The sequence below is a fragment of the Zingiber officinale genome, chromosome 3A (assembly GCF_018446385.1).
Source record: "Zingiber officinale cultivar Zhangliang chromosome 3A, Zo_v1.1, whole genome shotgun sequence".
NCBI lineage: Eukaryota > Viridiplantae > Streptophyta > Magnoliopsida > Zingiberales > Zingiberaceae > Zingiber > Zingiber officinale.
This window is the reverse complement of record NC_055990.1, coordinates 30560475-30580498: the sequence shown is the minus strand read 5'-3', so window position 1 is coordinate 30580498 and position 20024 is coordinate 30560475. Positions and strand designations below refer to the sequence as shown.

At 34.6% G+C, this 20024-nt stretch overlaps 1 protein-coding gene across 2 annotated transcripts; it reads left to right on the top strand.

Moving 5' to 3' along the window:
• The first annotated feature begins 10613 nt into the window (after positions 1–10613).
• LOC122051637 (putative disease resistance protein RGA3) lies at positions 10614–15647 on the top strand. 2 transcript variants are annotated; one of them, XR_006131483.1, is made up of 3 exons: positions 10614–10732; positions 15278–15326; positions 15404–15647. XR_006131483.1 is itself a non-coding variant. In XM_042612855.1 (3 exons), exon 1 carries the CDS (start codon positions 12300–12302, stop codon positions 13836–13838), a length of 1539 nt encoding a protein of 512 aa, XP_042468789.1. In that variant the 5' UTR covers positions 12212–12299; the 3' UTR covers positions 13839–14942; positions 15278–15326; positions 15404–15647. The 2 variants fall into 2 exon arrangements, 1 of the variants encoding a protein (XP_042468789.1); XM_042612855.1 differs by lacking the exon at positions 10614–10732 and adding an exon at positions 12212–14942.
• Positions 15648–20024: the final 4377 nt, after the last annotated feature.

Sequence of the window (20024 nt, the reverse complement as noted above, 5' to 3'; positions counted from 1 at the left end):
CGCTTTCAATCGATCACCCGATCGATTAAGCCCATCCAATCAATCGGGTGATCGATCGGAATGCTGAAATTATGAAATTTACTTTCTGTTCAGAAACTCTCCAAAAATTCTATAAAATTCTAAAAATCATGAAAACTCATGTAGACATTATTTAGAGTATACTTTATCAGGGAAAAATAGTTTTCTATGAAAATACTTCCTATTTTCAAAGATTGACACAAATTTAAAAACTCTTGAAAACTTCAATGTTTTCTCCTAGTTTGTGTCTAACTTTCCAATGGTGATTACTATCAAAAGATAGTCTTCACCAAGGTTTTTCAAAAGCATTTTGAGATCATTTTCAAAACCAATATCCAACCACGTTCTTTGGGCTCAATGCACATAACTTGTACATTAGCTTTCCCAATGATTGAAAGACATATAACTATGTGTTTTGATGAACCTAAAACTCAACAAGATGCACTAGATCAACATCTTGAGTTTTGTTCATCATCTTAACATCTCACTTGTATCTAACGTGTATTAAAATACATACAAGTCACCTTATAGTTCTTTGCGAGATATATATTTGGTCTTGCCCTAAACTAAGGGATCATGCATCTCTATCTAGGCATTGTAAAAATCATGATCATCCATCTAGGATGTCACTTGATATGATCCCTCTTGTTGGGACACTTCCATACATAATAAATGTCTTTTATCCTTAATTACAAGGAAATTGGCATACTGCATGATGATTAATGGCATACATCAAAATAAGTAATTTTCAAAAGTAAAGGATGCTATAGCTACATGATGTATGTATGACATGACATGGTATTTTTATATTTATCATAATAAAATGTGAATGCTAAATATGATGTTATGGCATATGATGGGCAAACAATTATGGCAAGTTAGCATAAATAAAATTTACCTAGATTACCTATCTAAGTATTCTTAACCCTAGCTAACTCAAAATTTAACCCTAGCTTGCCCAATTTCATCAAGAAAATATCAAACCCCAACTTGGCATTTCTTTAATCTCTTGATTTATTTATGCCAATTAAAATTAAGCATATTCCTCAAATTTTGGCATATTTATCCTTCCAAAGAGGTAATCACCTTATATTTTAAGCCCCGGATTTGCCCTTGGCTCCCTAGGAACATACCCAAATCCCAACTTGGTAGTTCATATGATTCTCCAAATTGTGCCAATTTAGTTCACACATAATCCCTTAAGATTTGGCACATGTTACTCTTTGCAAGAGTGACAATTTGGATTAAGGTTTACATCTCCCTTAATTCCATAAGAAAATGCCGAATTTTAAATTTGGCATTACTTTTGCTTCTCTCAAGTGTGTCAATTTAAATTAAATTCAACTCCTCAAATTTTGACACGTATTACTCCTCTTAAGGATTAAACATTTAGATTGAGACTTAAGTTTGCTCTTAATTCCTCAAGATCATACTAATATCTCAACTCGACATTTCTTATCCTTTTTCCAAGTGTACCAACTTACATTAAATATGATTCCTCAAGGTTTGGCATAACTTACTCTTCCAAGGAGTAATTAATCTGATTAAGGTCTAAATTTTACCTTAACCCCTCAATAGAATACCAAATTTCCAACTTGGTATTTCTTTTTGCATTTGTGCCAATTTAAATTTAAGTCCAATTTCTTAAGACTTGATACATTTTACTCCTCCAAATAGTAACACTGTATATTAACACTTAGATTTCTCTTAAATCACTAAGAAGATACTAAAATCCCAACTTGGTATTTCTTATAGTTTCCTTAGGTGTGCCAATGTTAACCTAATTTCAAATCCTCAAAATTAGCACCTTTTTGCTCTTCAAGGCTTAATCACATTTAATTAAAGCATGAGTTTTCTCTTAATTCCTTAAGAAAGTATCAAAGTTCTAACTTGATTTTTCTTATACTTTTCTTAAGTGTGCCAATTTAGATTAAGTTCAACTCTTCAAATTTTGGCACATATATTACTCTTTCAAAGAGTAACCCCATAATCCTTTTCATTTTCAAAGATTAACAATAACCTTGAAAATGCTCTCAAGTGTTAACTTTAACAAGGTTGAGTTAACTACCCTTCCAATTTGAGTTGACACTCTCTAAACCTATCTAAGGTATAGAAAATATGCTCCTAGGAACCCAAAACCTATTGGTGCTCCTTGGATGCTCTAGGTACTCACTAGGGATGACTTCCCTAGATACCTTCCTAAGGACCTTTCTAGGCTTCTTAGAAGCCTTAGTCACTTCTACTAGGTCACTTCTAGGAATAACTTCCCTTGTAACCTTTTTTGTGGCTTTGTTAGACTTCTTAGAAGTCTTAGTCATATTGGTCTTGCCAAAAGTACTTTTAGGGATTCCTTCCCTAATATCTTTGACTTGACCTCTAAACCTAGGGTTGGTCCTATAACTATATGGAACCCTATGAAAGGAAGTCACATCCTTCTTGGCTTTAGGTTTGTATCTCAAACCTGTATAGCCATTGGATGACTCTTATCTAGTTTTTCCTAGGTTATGCTCATTTTGACCCCTAAGAATATTTTCCATTCTTGCTAGGTTCTTTCTAAATTATCAAGTCCTGACCTCAAGACTTGGTTTTCCGTCATTAAATCCATAGACTTGGATTTTTCTTGACCCCTATGAGCATTTCTATATCTAGGCATATATCTATAATCCTTAGAGTTATTGCCTAAATTGTTATCTATCTTCCTAGCCTTAGGTGTGATAAATCTAGAATGAGGAGGAATATATTTACCCTTAGTGCCATCATGCTTCCTACTTTCATGATAATTAGCATTAAAATGATAGGAATTATTTCTAGCATGCTTTTTATCATATGTCAAAGGACTAAGTTCATTGAATGATACCTTGGTTTTTACCTTGGAAGCTCCCCCTAGACTTGTTCTTCCTCCTTTGACTTTAGTTGGCTTCTTCCCTTTAGGACATTGACTTCTATAATATCCTCTTTGATTGCATGAGAAGCACACAATATGCTCCTTGCCCTTGTGTTCCGTGGGACCAACCACTTTAGGCTTCTCCTTAGCCTTTAGTGTCATTTGACTCTTCTTCTTAGCCAATTTGGGACACTTTGTGTGGTAGTGACCCCACTCATCACATGTAAAGCACCTAATGTACTTCTTCTCCTTATTCTTCTTCCTACAACTCACATTAGTTTCTAAATTAACTTTAGTGAGTTTAGGGTTTACCTCCTTTACCTTCTTGAGTGAAGGACATCTACTCTTGTAGTGCCCCATCTTACCACACTCAAAACATTTGATGTGGTCCTTTGTGGCAAGTGGCAAAAGGCGATATTTGATGTGGTCCTTTGTACTCTTCTTGGTAGTTGAGGTAGAGGGTTGAGCTTCCAAGATCTCCTCTTCCTCTTCACTTGAAGATGTGGGTGATTCCACTTCTTCCTCCCTTGAAGATGTGGATGATACCTCCTCATCTTCCTTCTCCTCCTCGGATGTTGAACTTGTGTCAACATTCGATTGGTCCTTCTCTTCTTGGACCAATGAGTCCTTCTCCTTGGGTTCCTCCTCTTCTTGGATTTGTGTAGGACTCTCATGAAGTGCAATTACCTTTTCCTGAAGGTCACTTGCATTCTCGTACTCACCTACATTCAATACCGCATTAGGAGGTAATAAATTAATCAAAATTCTAGTTACCTCCTTGTCCGTCTCCGATTGCTCCCTTTGCTCCTCGGTCTAATATCGACGTTGGAGACGCTTTCCCTTCTTGTCCATTGGAGCTTTAAATGGTTCCTCCAACGCAATCCATTGGTTCCAATTCATTTGGAACGACATCTCCATGTGCTTCCTCCAATAGTCGAAGTCTTCATGCTCGTATGGAGGTGGGATTCGGATGTCCCATCCGAGAGATCCCTCTGACTCCATCTTCTTCCTCTAGCCGCTCTCTTGGCGATTAGTCCAACAAGAGCTCACCTATCTCTGATACCACTTGCTGGGACCTTGACGTCCGCTAGAGGGGGGTGAATAGCGTCTCACCCAAATCGATCGCTTCATATAATGTTAGTTCACAGCGGAAATACAAAAACAAATACTAACAAGAGAAAGCAAACCTAACACATTGATTTAACGTGGTTCGGAGATAAAACTCCTACTCCACGGCTGTCCGTAAGGTGGATGATCCCGATCCATCGGTGGATAACTCCCCGAAAAACCTCCGGCTAGCTCAAGGTCCTTGTCGGTGGAGAAACTTCGCCACAAACACTTGAATATAAGCACACCGATCACACGAAGGCTTGGGAGACTCTAATAGGATTTAACCAAGTCCATTTCATCAACCATGCCCAAGCACCCCGAGCTCTATTAAATAGAGCTCGAGAGGAAAACACTAAGCTGTTTTCCCACTACCAGTCGACTGGTCCTTTAAGTGAAGCTGACCGTTACCCAACGGTCGACTGCTATAGTGTACCAGTCGACTGTTACAGTGTATCAGTCGACTGCTACAGTACTACTATAATGTCGCAACATTGCTGCTACAGTGTCGCTGCAGTGCTGCTATAGTAAAACCTAAAACCATAAGATTTTACCCCGAGTACAATCACTCAGCACTCGTCCTCGCCCGACCAACCTAGACCTAGCCTTCTAGCCTCCTCCATCAGCCTCGCGTCCCTCGAATGTCTCCCCATCCTTCATGTCTTGCCTTCTGGAGCTTCCTTCGGTCTTGTCCTTATTGTCGGGTCTTTCTTTACCAAGATACTCCTCACCTCCGGGACTTCATCCATTGCCAAGTCACACTTGGACTTACGTTGCCAAGACTACATACTTGGACTTACACCGCCAAGACTCATCCTTGGACTTTTCTCCTTTGCCAAGATTACACTTGGACTTTTCTTCCTGTACTTGTATCCTGCACACTCACAATGCATATCAAATACAACAATAAACCTAACTTAAACCTTTGCCCAAACATCAAAACTTAGGGCACCTATATTGCTCCAACAGCATCGACATGGCACATGCTATTGAAAATGGTTGTTGTGTGACAGGTCCCCTAATGCACCATTATTATTGTTGGAACCCCAAGGTTGTTTTGATGTGATTAAACAAGTTAAGTTAGGTCATGTTTGGTTTAACTCTTGTGTCTAAGTGTGTAGGAGTTTAGGAGCACAAGAAGTCGAGTGAAAGAAGCGGCTAGCGAGAAGGACGACACGGGAAGAGAGCTGATGGGCTCGGTGCATCCGAGGGATGAGGTGTCGCGGAAGAGTACACCAGTGGACGAGAAGAACGTACGCGATGTTCGATGGATGAGAAATCAGGGAGGAAGGCTGCTCAAGGAGAAGGCCGAAATTTGGGTTCGAGTGAGCTCTATTCCGGATGGCCAAGATCACCCAAGCTAGTGGAGCCGGAACTAAAGACCCGGATCGAGGCGAGCTGAATTGGAGCAGAGGGTCCGGATAAAAAAGTCAACTCTGTTGACTTTGTTGGTTCGGGTTCCCGGAACCATTTTGGGCGCCCGGACCTGGATGTTATCCAGATCGCGATCAAACGCAATCTATGCGAGAAGGGATAAAGTTTTATCCCGTCTCAGGCGCCTGGAACCCTTTTAAGTACCCCGACCAAGGCTATAAATATAGTCTTGGTCCAAGAAGTTTAACAACAACAAGCAATTGCATATTCAACACTTGTGTGCTCCTCTTGTTTAGTTTAGCTTCTATTTTCTATACGTCATTGCTGTAAGAGACTTCTCCGCTTGAAGGAGATCATTAGTGCTCGTTTCATTCCTTGGATTAACAACCTCCTTGGTTATAACCAAGTAAACTCCTTTGCCTCTTCTTTTTAATTTACTGCTTTTATAATTTATGCTAGTGTTTCTTTAAAAGTTCAAGAAGGATTGTGCTTTATTTGTGCAGGATAATTCACCCCTCCCCTCTTGCCGTTCTCCAAAGGGACCAACAGTTATGTTCCCAAACGAACCTCACCTTGTTGCAGCAAAGAGGGCTTTACCTATCTGGAAGACGAAGGAGAAGCAAAGAATGCATCGTCTTTGAGGATGGAACAGCAAAGGCAATGACTCTTGAGGAAGGGCTTCGAGAGGGGAGCAAAGCCACTAGCAAAGTGGCGGTGACCCAATTATTAGGGGGTCAGAGGTGATGATGAGGGAAGCAAGAAAATTGCGCATAGGGGTAAAAAAGAAGAAAACCATCCACTTCTCTGCGGCTCATCTCCTGCTCTGGCAATAAATAAATAAAAAATTAAATAAGCAAAAAAGAAAAGAATCCGAAGAAAGCAAAAAAAAAAAAGATGGTAAAGGAGACAAAGAAACAGTGGAGGAATGCAGAGGAATTCAAAAGAGAATGGGGCAAGAGATCGGTGTCCAAGGGAAGAGGAAGGGGGTCAAAAGAACCAAGCCGCTAGGGTTAGAGAAAATAAGAGCGCTAGGGTGAATTACCCGATTCATCTTTTTTACTTCAGCATCGATAAATTATAAATTTAAAATTACCTTTTTACTTTATCAAATATATTATGTCGAAGTAATATACTAAAAAAAATGAAGCCCATATTATTTAAAATACGAAGTAAAATGTGATTTTTTTACTTCTGCAATATTATTACTGAAGTTGTTTATTATATACTATTTCGATATTACTAATTACCGAAGTAACTCTATATCGAAATACAAAATGATTTTCCTACTAGTGAATATGTATGTAGAGATCAAAATCAATCAAATTAAAATATGGAAGAAGCTGAGTTATTTTGATTGTCATAGACAATTTTTACCATCAAATCATAATTCTAGAAAAAATAAAGATTAATTCACTAATAATAGAATAGAAAGAACACATCCATCATTGAGATTAACAGGTAAACATATTTGATTCAAAGTGTTTAGTTTTTTATTTGTTATTGAAGATTCACATGGTATAGCATATGAATATGAAAATACATATAAATAGATGAAACATAATATATTTTGGGATTTGCAGTATTAGTTTAGTCATTTGATTTATCATAATCTCAATGTAATATATATTGAGAAGAATATTTTTGATAATCTAATAAATACAGTGACGGATATCAATAGAAAAACCAAAGACAATCCCAATGCAAGAAATGATATGCGACTCCTTTGTAAAAGACTCAACTATTGATATCAATGAAAATAGTAGGGGACCAAAGCGAAAGGCAGTTTATACATTGAATAAGGATCAGAGACGTGTTGTTTATGAATTGTTGAAATCATTGAAATTTTTAGATAATTATGTCTCTAATCTTAGAAGATGTGTTGATACGAAGGAATGCAAATTGGTTGGTTTGAAAAGTCAAGACTGTTATATATTCATGCAAAGGCTCATTCCTATTACTTTTAAGAAGCTATTACCAAATTTTGTATGGGGTGTAATTACGGAGTTAAGTATTTTCCTACATAATAGTTGCTCAACAATTTTGAGATATTCACACATGGAAACATTAGAAAGAGACATTCTAATCATTTTGTATAATTTGGAAAGGATATTTTCATCATCATTTTTTAATTCCATGAAACATCTTTTGATTCACTTACCATACGAGGCCAAAGTTGGACTATCTGTCTGTATCTATTTGAAAGGTAAAATTTTCATCTTCTATACTTTGACGATCTGAATGCATAAAAATTCACTAATTTTATTATTTATTAATATCTAATATAAATTATTTTATTACCATCATATTGCTATATCATTTGAAAAAAAAAAGTGCAAAATAATGTATCAGTTGAAGCCTCTATTGTTAATGCATATATTATGAAGGACGTAACAACTTTTGCATCATATTATTTTAAGTCCCACATTATATTCAGAGGAAAAGGCGAAGACTAGGAAGAAATGATGAGAGTTCTATTGATCTTAATTTCAACTCGTTCTCAATTTTTAACTATCTTTGTTGACCTAGTGGATCATTTTAACTATCTTGGTCGACCAAGTGGATCATGTAAGCAAAAATAAAAATACTTAACTGATCAAGAATGACAGGTAACTCATATATATATATATTTTACTACATTATCTAAAAGTATCATCATATTACGAGTTAATATATACTTTTATTTTTTATATTTCTTATGTTGTAATTTTTAGTGTTATAATTTATTTTTTTATGGCAGTATTTTTGAAAACTTATATTCTAAATTATCAACACAAGAATTTAATCGCTTATGCCATGTAAGATTTGAGATTATGAATTTGTGATGAATTAATTTTCATCGCATATCTGCATTAAAATCTTCGATGAAAATTAAAATTTGTCGTAAAATTTACGATGAACTTTTATAATTTCATGACAAAATTTAGTGATGGTAGATTGAAGATGAATTTTTTTCATCACAAAATTTTTTGCAATGAAAATTTTTAAAAAAAATTATTTTAGATTTTTTTTTTTTGTGTGTGTAGTATATAGCTCAGGACAGCTCTCACGTGGCGCTGTCTCAAGGTAAAAATCATATATAATGTGAGAGAGAGAGATGGGAGGTAGGGAATGTGGTGTCGATGTTGATGCATGGTGGTCCTTTGCAGGCAAGTGTGTCCATCGTGGCAAGCGATGGGGCCCATTGACCCCGTTGCATTTGTTAGAAAATCTTTACATGTGTATGTGGATCTTTAGTATTGATTCAAGAATGGATTCGGCTAGTTATTTCGATGATGAGTCAATGATTTGAATCAGTGAAGTTCGATATGATGATGTGTATCTTGTCTCATTTTATATTTTCGACATCTCCTTTCAGTTATCGATATACCCTTTTAAGTAAGAGACATACTCTTCTTAATATCGTCGTTAAAGACCTAATCTCGTCGGTCGTCGAGTTATCCCTTCGGATATCGACATATCCCCTTTAGATAAACTTATCCCTAAGGATAAGAGTATTAAGGTCAAGGTGAAGGCTAAACATTCTTTTCTTAAGATGATATTACCCTATTCAGCTGCATATGGTTTATTGACAATCGTCTCTCAAAATATAATGACTTGCATCTCGAAATAGAAGTACTCCAAATTTTGAGCATTGTCGAACTTTCGAAACCTTAAAACTCTTAAGAGAGGAGAGAGAGAAGAGAACTCAAGAGGATAATTCACAACTTGAGAATTAAGTAAGTTGAGTGGAACGAATGAATTTTATTTTATAGGGATGAAAGATTACTGCTAAAAGATTTCTTCCAAGAAGTGAAAAGAAACTTTATCATTAAAATTAATTAATTCAATTAATTAATCTACTTAACTATTTATATTTAATCTATTGTAAATATTAATTAATCAATTAATTAATATTACTATCATAAATCTTTTAATTAATCAATTAATTAATCAAAAAAAATTAATTATAATTTCATATCATGTAATAGTTCTATATACTCGAGTTAGTGTTCATCCATAAATACAACTTATATATAAGTCAAACTTCCGTCCAATCATATCAAACCAAATTTTCTTTAGACATTAATTTTTATTCACTCGAGAAATTAATTTACGACGATCAACTCATGAAATAACCATCTTATTCTTATTAATCATCAAAATTAATTTTTCAACGGCATTTACCTTCTTCCTCTGAGAATGGAATGGAGACAAAGGTCAACCAGCATTTAACGCTGAGAATATACTATTGCTCTCATCTACCAGTATTAATTAATTCTACCACTCGAGTGAAACAATGAACATAAATATTCACTCGACCTTCTTACTGCACTGGTAACAAACTCAGTGCGTTAGCTGGAAATTGGATGTTTGTCATTCAAAGTTTTTGGACTTATTTACCCAATGCAGTGAGGAAAAGAAAGAGATCTAGTACACTGCAGTTGTTTAGTGAGCGAATTTGATTTGAAGAATTTTGTTGCTGAAATTTAATTACATATTCAAGCAAACCTTTCATCTTTAACTACAATTTGAGCTAGACAATGCAAGGCATCCTTCAAAAGGGATATGAAAAGAGTACAAGAATATATAGAGGAATATTCCTTTACCACACCCCACACTTAATTACATTTGAACTATACTGACCTATTTGATTGTTAACATTCATAGTCCCTTGAGCACGCGCATGCAATTAGTTCCTCCTATACCTTGATTTTCTAGCTCCATCATTTGATGAGAGAATGTTGTTCCATTGTTTCACAACCTCTGTGACGACTTTGGGCTTGTGTTTGGAGACAAAATCACTTCATGCCTTATTCCTTTTTACAATTTGTGTCTATCTCAACTTTAAAAGAGTATATACAATTATATGTTCCTATCGAAGTAAAAAATAAAAATAAAATAAAGGGTGTCTTGTCTCTGTGTGTATGTTTTGGAGTGTGGGGTGTCTTGTCTCTGTGTGTATGTTTTGGAGTGTAGGGTGTCTTGTCTCTGTGTGCATGTCTTGTCTTTGTGTGCATGTTTATGAGAGTTGATTAAAATATGACTAAATTTATTTATTTATGAAAATATTTTATATAATTGACTTTTTAAATAGTCTGATTAATCTTACTCTTTATATTTTCTTTATAAATATATAATTATTTTATATTCACAGTGTGCCGACGGGGTTTGAACATGGAGGTACGTATATAGTTGACATTGAATGAATAATTTAATTGCACATGGGCTACTTGTGTACGCACAACAAGGGTTCTGACCTCTTCTTATACAGCAGGATAATTAAGTGAAATAGCTTTGGATAGAAAAGTAGGAGATGATGCAGCAGCTCTATCCATTACTTTTTCTACATTTCAATCTTCAGTGAGTGAGGTATGCTTTTTCTCTTTCTCTTTCTGGATTATTGTTTGCTTGTGGTAAGCATAAACTTGGGCATGGCAGATATTAAGGGAAATAGCTTTGGCTAGAAAAGTAGGGATCATATGCAAACTCTTTTCTTTTTTAATTATAGAAGAAGATCTGAACAAACTCAAATACCATTCAACTATTTTGTAGATCTTCTTCCTCAAAATGTCTATCTATCAATTCAATTTGGGTAAAGATATATTTAAAGAAGACACCTTTATAAAATCTAGAAAAACAGATTGGTTGACTGGTCCAAGTTATTAAAAAAATTTCAAGTTTATAAAATTTTAATTTTATAGATTAATATACGACGATGTTCATACATCTATAAAATTTATACAAAAATGATTTATGAAATAGAATAATACAACTAGAGAATCGGTGAGAGTAGAAAGAAAGATTTAAATTTATAAAATAAACAAAAAAAAGTTGGACTTAAACATTTTTTTTATAGAATTATTTTTAAATTGCATGTACATATTTACTACTTCAATTGCATTGTCAATCGGTCATTTCAGTTCTAAACCAGATTTGTTTGACTTGAGAGTTTTTCAAATGAAAAAGATACATCCTACGTCAATTAAATTTAAATTATTGGACAAGATCAAATAAAATAGAAAATTTTAATTTTTCAAATCAGTTTATGGAAAAATTGAAAGATGCCCTTATTTATAATTTTTTAAACAAATATAATTAATATTGGGTAAAAAATAAAATTTTAAACAAATATAATTAATAAAAATTATTATTTAAAATTTTTTAATCATGTTCATAAAAGAATAAATTTTATTTAAATTTATAAAAGAATATTTTTTTAAAAAAAATATTTAATAATATAAAAATATGACATCCATAAATTTATAAGATTTTTTTTATAATTTCCTAAAATTATTTAACACAATAAGGAAATAATTGCAACCAATAAAACTAAAAAAATAATTTAAATTTGTAGAAAAAGAATTTGATAATCTCCATTGATAAAATTTTGAATTTATAAGATATAATTAATCATATCCTTAAATAAATTTAAATTTCATAAAATAATTTATAATTTTTATTTAATTAACAAATAATCCGTGCATACAGTTTTAACACCCTTTTGATATTTTTTTTAAAAAAAAGACAGATTTTTAATGTTATTTTTTCTCATTCAGATTAATTAGAGAAACTGTAAAATTAAATAACTAGTATATTAATTACATTGTCAATTAGTTATTTATTCGGTCAATAATATTTGATTAATTAGTTATTGTTGTGCAAGTTTGGCTAGCCACTAACTCAACTATCTCAATGCAATATGATTTTTTCCCCATAAATTCTTCTTCTGATATTCTTTCGCATAAAATTCATTTAAGATGTTTAATCTATCTTAACAAGTACTCTTGTTACTTTTTTACAATTAATTTCTGGTATAAACACTCTCTTTTTCTCATAAGGGTAAACAGAAGTTGATAAGAATGCAAGCATAGGCCGTAAGTATTCCAAGACAAATTTTGAGCTGGCTTTGAGTAGTTGATTCATCCGTCTCAAAAAAATGGCAGTGGTCCTAGAGTTTTTTGTTAAAATATTCCTTAGCAAATTATCTGTTTTTATCCAGGGAGAGATAGGTAAAGTACTAGGGGTTAAAAAAGAAATTGAGAGACTTCATAGGAAATTATCAAGAATCAGATTCTATATTCAAGATGCAGAAAGAAGAAGGCATAGAGATTCTGCGATCAATAATTGGGTGAAGGAATTAAAAGACGTCATGTATGATGCAGAGGACATATTTGATCGTTGCTTGATCGAAAGTGGAAGATTATTAGAAGCTCAGCCATCTGCTTCTTCAGGAGTACACTCTTGGTTCAGGACTTTGAACTTCCGCAGAAACATTTGTGATGAAATAAGAAGAGTTAATAATAGACTCAACGAAATCAATGATGATAATAATGTTGTACGCAGATTAGTAGAAGATAAACACGAAGGCCGCCTAGTACAAAGGTCATCTTCTACCTCTCCAACACATGTGTCGACAGATATTGTAGGGACACAAATTGTTGATGCCACCCAAAACTTAATTTCGAAGATAGAGGAAAGCAAAAATAAGTGCACTGTGTTGGGAATTTCTGGGACGGGCGGAATAGGCAAGACTACTCTAGCACAAAAAATATTCAACGATGAAATGGTGAAAAAACAATTTCCAAACAGAGTGTGGTTACATGTATTCAAGGATTACTCTGAGATTGAGATACTCAAACAGGTACTGAGAGGAGTGGGAGGAAATGATGTTGGTGTTGAAACTAAAGCAGAAGTTGAAGGCAGACTTGATCCTCTTCTTTCAGGAAGTTTGCTTCTTGTGCTGGATGATATATGGAGTGCAAACGTGTGGAGAGAGTTGCTCAGAAATCCCATTTTGAAGGGTTCATGTAGGAGTGTTATCTTATTTACCACTAGGCATGAAGTTGTGGCAAGAGAAATGAGAGCAGATTATGTTCACCCTGCTGAGAAAATAGACGAAGGCAGTGGTTGGGAATTAATTAGAAAGATTGTTTTTGGAGATGGGGAGGATGCAATAATTTCTGAATTGGAAGAAGTTGGTATGGAAATTGTCAGAAAATGTGATGGTCTTCCTCTGGCAATCAAAGTGATGGCTGGTGTTTTATTTCACAAGGAAAGGACTAAGACGGAGTGGAAAAAAGTTGTTGAAAGTGATTTATGGTTTAGGAAAGAGATCAAACTATCCAATGCTTTATACTTGAGCTATGAGGATTTGCCCAATCACCTCAAACAATGCTTTCTTAGTTGTGCTTTCTACCACGGCATATCACATCGATCTGACATAATCAGACTGTGGGTGGCCGAAGGGTTTGTCATTGAAGAATTAGATAGTTTGATGGAAGTTACTGCAAAAGACTACTACAAAGAACTTATTGCAAGAAACCTTTTGCAAATTGACCAAAGATTTGAAGATGGTAGACTATTTGTTATGCATGATGTTTTGCGATCTTTTGGGGAAAAATTGATGGAAGAGGAAGGGATTATTATTAGTGGTGAAAATCACTGCATGAACTTCCAGATGGCATCACAAGGTTGAGCAATTTGAGGTGCCTTCGAATTTTGAATACTCCACTCACCCATGTTCCAAAGGGAGTTGGGAAGTTGAAAAATCTCAACAATCTGGCCGGATTTTTTGTAGGCCATCGTGACTCCATGAGCATGATGGAAGGTGGTTGTGACTTGGACGAGTTGCAATATTTGTGCAACCTAAATGATCTGGTTATTAGTAAATTGGAAAGGGCAAGGACGACAAACTTTGTGCTCGAGAGCAAAACATTTCTTAGGATACTGACTCTTGGATGGACAATGCACAATAATGAAAACAATGATGAGCAAAGCGGTGAGGCAGAGAGGATATGCAAACAACTCAGTCCTCCAGCAACCCTAGAAGTTCTCTCCATCAACAATTTCCCCGGTCGACAGTTTCCAGACTGGATGGTGTCAACTTCATTGGCTGACCTAACGTTTTTGGCTCTTGACAAATTTCCATCATGTACGGCGCTGCCTCCATTGGGCCAACTACCCAATCTTAAAATCCTACACATTGAAGGAGGAGAAGCAATCAAGAGTATTGGGCCTGAATTCCTAGGTTACAGAACGCCTGCATTCCCAAAACTCGAGTATCTTGCATTCGATAGCATGCGTAATTGGGAAGAATGGGTATTACGTGTGGCACAGGATGTTGTGGCTCCTATCGAGGATGTTCATGAAAGCAACCTCAATTTGTTTCCTAATTTGGAAAAATGTTACTTCATTGACTGCCCAAAGCTGAAAAATAGCATCCTTCCTCCAACGAGGCTTTTGCAAATTAATGGCTGTCCAAATTTAAAATATATGGAGAAGGTCGGCATGCTGCAGTTGCGAAAATTCGAAGTTGTTCTCCCCTCTGAAATAAAACAGCTTCCACAGTGGATATCAAGCCTGATTAATATGACTCTGCAAAGTTTGCAACTATTTAACATGCAATGCAATTCACTTGTACTAGATAGTTGCCGTAAAGGGAAGCAAAATTGGCACATCATTCAACACATTCCAAAAGTTATTATTCATAGCAGCGGTCTTGAAACACGCTTATTGCGGAGTAAGGACGGATACCAATACCAAATAAAAGATGAGCTTGGAAGTAGTTTCATCACCCCTTGTAAGTCCTTTGATCATTAATCTTCTCTTCTAGTCCTCTCGGATGAGTCTAATAGATATCGCATGAGGTGTTATCATCATAAGGTCTGAGGTTCGAATCTCGATAAAGCCAAGATAAATGTCTCCCTTATGTGCTAGTCACTATTTCAAATATTAGTAGTCGTCCGTGATTTACCTCCTCCGTGTTGGTCTTGAGACGGATTGGTGGGGATGTTAGGATGAGCGTATTCACCTTTTACCATCTTGATCATTAATTTTCTGAGTTTAGCTTGTTTTATACCTTTTAATATTGTTGGGATAAAAAACGTTTGTACAACTATTTTATTCCATGGGCAGGATCAATAAAGTTTCCATGGCTAATTGTTTCCTTCGCGTTATGATGAAGGTTAGTCACTAATTAATGTAGAATTTTATAGTATCATCACAAATAAAATGTACTTATTTCTTTATTTCTACTTGAAGGTCATTTGTTGGAATTGGTGACCAAGGCGGATATTTCCACAAGATCCCATTAGTGTTTGGTGGGGTACTACGTCTATCTATATATAATTTATCCTCAGAGTCCAGTGTTAATTTGCAAGCTTGCATCCTATTGTCTTTTATTTGTCTAAAGCGATTCTTTTGAAGAAACAGATTATTGCGTTTGTATTAAGAATAAATGCTTTGGATTGTGTATTGTAACATGTGAGCTACTTATTTGTGTTTACTTTCTCATATATACTTTGGATGGTACATATCAAAAGGTGATTGTCTTAGGACATCTCTTAAATATAACAAAGAGCACGCATGATAAAGATGTTTCGGATGCACATTAGAGATCATAGTTCGGTCCTTCTGGGGCATACATCGGCATTGAATTTAGTGGAAAAAATGTGTTGGGCAGCCTCAGTTGAAGTACCCATATACAAAAAAAAATTAGAAGTTTGCCCTCACAAGCAACGTACCCGCTTCAATATTGGAACGACCTTATAGGGACAGCAAAGATTGCGAAGATTAACTGTCGACGTATTGTTGTGAGCATTTTTGGACGTACCTAGTGGACAAATCAGGGGAGAGGACCATCCAATTTCAGGACTAATCAGATGAAATCTGGACACTTGGATTATTAAAAAAACTAGAGTGTAATGGGGAGAAAATTGAATTAAGAGCTTGTGCAAAGTGATGTGATGCCTCCTTGCTCCCTTTGCGTGGTGGCTATCCAAGAAGCTGCACGCATTAGGATACGATGTATATTGCGTGGTGGCTATCCAATATAGTACCTCTCTTGCAGTAATTGCATAATTATTAAGTAATCAATCTTGTGTTCGTAATGTTGTAAATCTTATGTTTATTAGGATACGATGTATATGAACCAAGATTGGATGTATAACAGATTAAAAAATAGATTTATCTGAGATGAATATTTTGCTAGAGTTGAAGAGTTTGTAAACTTTATAAAGAGTAATCCAGAATGAATGAATGGTATCGAGTTACATTGTCTGTGTAATCATTCCAAATGTAGAAATAAAGTTTTTCGTGATGAGGACACTGTGAGAGTATATCTTTGTAAAAAAAAAATTTGTTCCGAATTACTACAACTAGTACTGTCACAGAGAGCCTTATTTTTCATATCCAATTGGAACTTCCATTGCTTCTTCATCTAGCATAACTGCTCTAGGGAAAACATCATATAATGATAATACAATGCAATCAATGATTCAAGACACAATGAATTTAGTTAATCAATCCAATATAGATGAAATACCAACACCTTAAGTTCAACAACTGTATGACATGTTAAGTCTAGTGAAACAAAAGTGTGGGATGATATTCCATTTGCTCATTCTCAACTATCAACTACTGTAAGGTTATTGAACATCAAGGTAGAACATCATTTCTATGAACGATGTTGTGATGGTATTTGTTAATTGATGTCGAAATTACTCCCCGCTGATCACTTAACGACTGATACTTTCTATAGTGCAATGAAATTAGTGAGGGATTTAGGTTTGCCTATAGAGAAGATTGATTGTTGCATTAAAAACTATATGATATTTTGGAATGAAGACAGTAAACTGATTAAATGTAGAATTTGTACTCACCCTCGCTATAAGCATGGGAGTCGCATGCCAGGGAAGAACAAGAAAAAGATTGTATGGAAAGTTATGTATTGCTTCCAGTTAACTGTTAGATTTCAACGCTTGTATGCATCTACTACAATAGCATGAAGTGACGATGGTATTTCTGGCGGAGTTGCAACAATGACGATCATCGGGGCAGCGCCGGATTGATCTATTTAGCGAGGTTCTTCATTCCCCTAGCATCTCAGTTAGGGTTCCCTGCCGGATGCGGTGAAGAAGGTAGCGACATTCTAGCGGGGGCGAGATTCTATTCTTCTCCGGTACCATTTCATCTTCCTGTACCAGCATCAGAGCTCAAGGTTCCCTACCAGACGTGATGAAGAAAGCAGGGACTCAGAGAATCACTGGTGGCTGTCTCCCCTTTGCCGGAGAATTTCAACCAGATTTCTTCTTGATTCTGGTACCACACAATCTCAATCTTCCAGACATGGTGAAGAGGGCAAAGTAGGGTCAATGAATCTTGGCCAGAATTCTTTTGCAATCAGTAGGTTTCCAAGGAGTGGTTTCTTCGTGGAAGTCACGCTTCCATCATCATCGATTGCATCTCCGATCAACAACATCACTGTCCGCCAGATTCAGGAGATTCTTAGTGACAGCGGAGTTCTCCTTGGTGGTTCACACTTCTTGTGTTTGATTTTGGAATTGGGGTTTGGTTAATTTAGTTAGATGTTATTTTCTTATCCATATTTGATTGTTTAGCTTTACACTTTGTTTAGTTTCACTTATGCATGCTTGCTAATTTTGTATCATAGGGTGACAATGTGGTGTAGGTTGATTGTTTATGCTTAATTAGGTGTTATTTATTGTTGTTGAGTTTTTAGTTCATTCGTGTTCATATCATGCCTATTGAGGGATATTCTTATGTCATAGTATGACAATGCAGTGCAGGGTAATCTTCAATAGTTAGATAGGATTATTGGTTAACTCTTTATGTATGTTTATTATGTAGAAGGTGATGTTTGTAGTGTAGAGTGACATTGCACTATAGATTCATCGTTGTTGATTAGATAGAATTTCATTTATTGCATTAGGTTTAAATAACAACCCCCAAACAAAACTCCTTTGTTCGATTTCGTCTGAAAATAAATGTACTACCATTGGTTCTATGTGAGAGACGATCCGGACCCTCTACTTTATTATCTTAGTATAGGTTAAGGGGTTTGGTTGATTATAAATTATTTAATTTGATTTGTGCAAGTGATAGTTGTGACACATATCAGCTAATTTGGCCAAAATGCGAGCAATCATTGCTCAATTTACTCAAATACAACATAGTTTTGAGTCACAAGAGGACCCTATTAAGTAGCATCTTTATGAGGTATGCTACAACTTAGTTTTTTTTATTACTCATAAAACATGCAATATATATTAGTTGTTTTTGATGTTATAATATGCTAATTGTATTACAATTTTTCAGGATAATTCATTGGTCTATATGTCACCATCATCAGATATCCAAAATATATATTAGGGTATTTTTTTTTTTACCAGTAAACTTAGTTTGTTTTCAATTAGTACATGTAAATATGCTAATTTAATGTATTTTTCATTATTAATTTTTGAATCAATTTGCCTCGCATGATTCTGATAGTAATTTATCATATTTTACTTTCAACATAATTTGATAGTATTGTTTTATAGGATTCTATTTGGATGTCTTTGAACATGGTTTATATGTATTGTTATTGGATAGTTTATTGTGTTAGTTTGTATAGATTTGGCTAGTAGATTTGATTGTTTGTATATGGATTGTAATAATATGTGAATGATTGTTTGTGTATGAATTCTGATACTTTAACGAATTATTTGTTTGTGTATGGATTGTGAATGGTTGTGTAATGAAATGTAATACAGTTTGTGAATGTATAATATATTAGTATGGAAAATGTAAATAGGATAATTATAAATTATAACTAGGTCAGTAAAAAAAATTTGTAGTTTACTAACGAAATTAGGAGTTCTGTTAGTTATTACCAACAGAATTTACTATTTCGTCGATAAATATCGTATATGAATAGTATTATTTTTTACGAAAGCTACTGACGGAACATGTAATTTCGTTGGTAACGTACTGACGGAACCTAATTTTATCGACGAATTACCGACGAAATTATAGGTTCCGTTGGTACTTTACCAACTGAATTACAAGTTCCATCGATAATTTACGTTATGGTAACAAGTTTTCGTTCACTATTTTTCGACGGAAATTAAATTCTATCGACAATTACCAATGAAAAATTCCGACAGAATTTAATATCCATCGGCAAAATATTCTACGACTCAATCAGTTTTGACTATTATATTTCTATTATTATTATGTCAATAAAATTAACTAGTGTCAGAAATATCCGTATTTATTATTATTATTATTATTATTATTATTATTATTATCATCTTAGACTAATGAACTTTTCGAGTTCATAAGACATCAACTTGAGATTTTTTAATTAAATTCCAACGTGTAGTTTTGTTGCTAATTTAATAGATAGACAAGGGGCAGACTGATGTACTTATAGAGCAGCTTCCAAGCAAAGAAAGTTTAAAATGATGTTAAAGAAAAACCTACTTAACGACATCTCTCACATACATATCATTTTATCCGTCGATATACGTAGTTACAGAATTTAATTGTTATCGATAATCATCGATAGAATCTAATTTCTGTGATTAAAATTTTATATGACTCAATCAATTGTGACTATCATATTTCTATCCTTATTTTATTAATAAAGTTAGTGATGAAAATATTCATAGTTAATTTGGTTTATTTTTTATTTTTATTATTTTTTTAGTATTGGTGGGCTAGACGCCGTGTAGTTGATATCGATGCCATACCTACAATTGACTAATGAAGGCTGAGTTCACAAGACATCAACTTAAGTTTTTTAATTAAACTCCAACTTGTTCTTTTGTTGCCCATTTAATAGGTAGACAAGGAGCAGACTTGACCTCTTAATACAGCA

What these genes read in the sequence shown, in the direction of transcription:
- LOC122051637 (XM_042612855.1), top strand. Translation starts at nt 12,300, where the DNA reads ATGGCAGTGGTCCTAGAGTTTTTTGTTAAAATATTCCTTAGCAAATTA.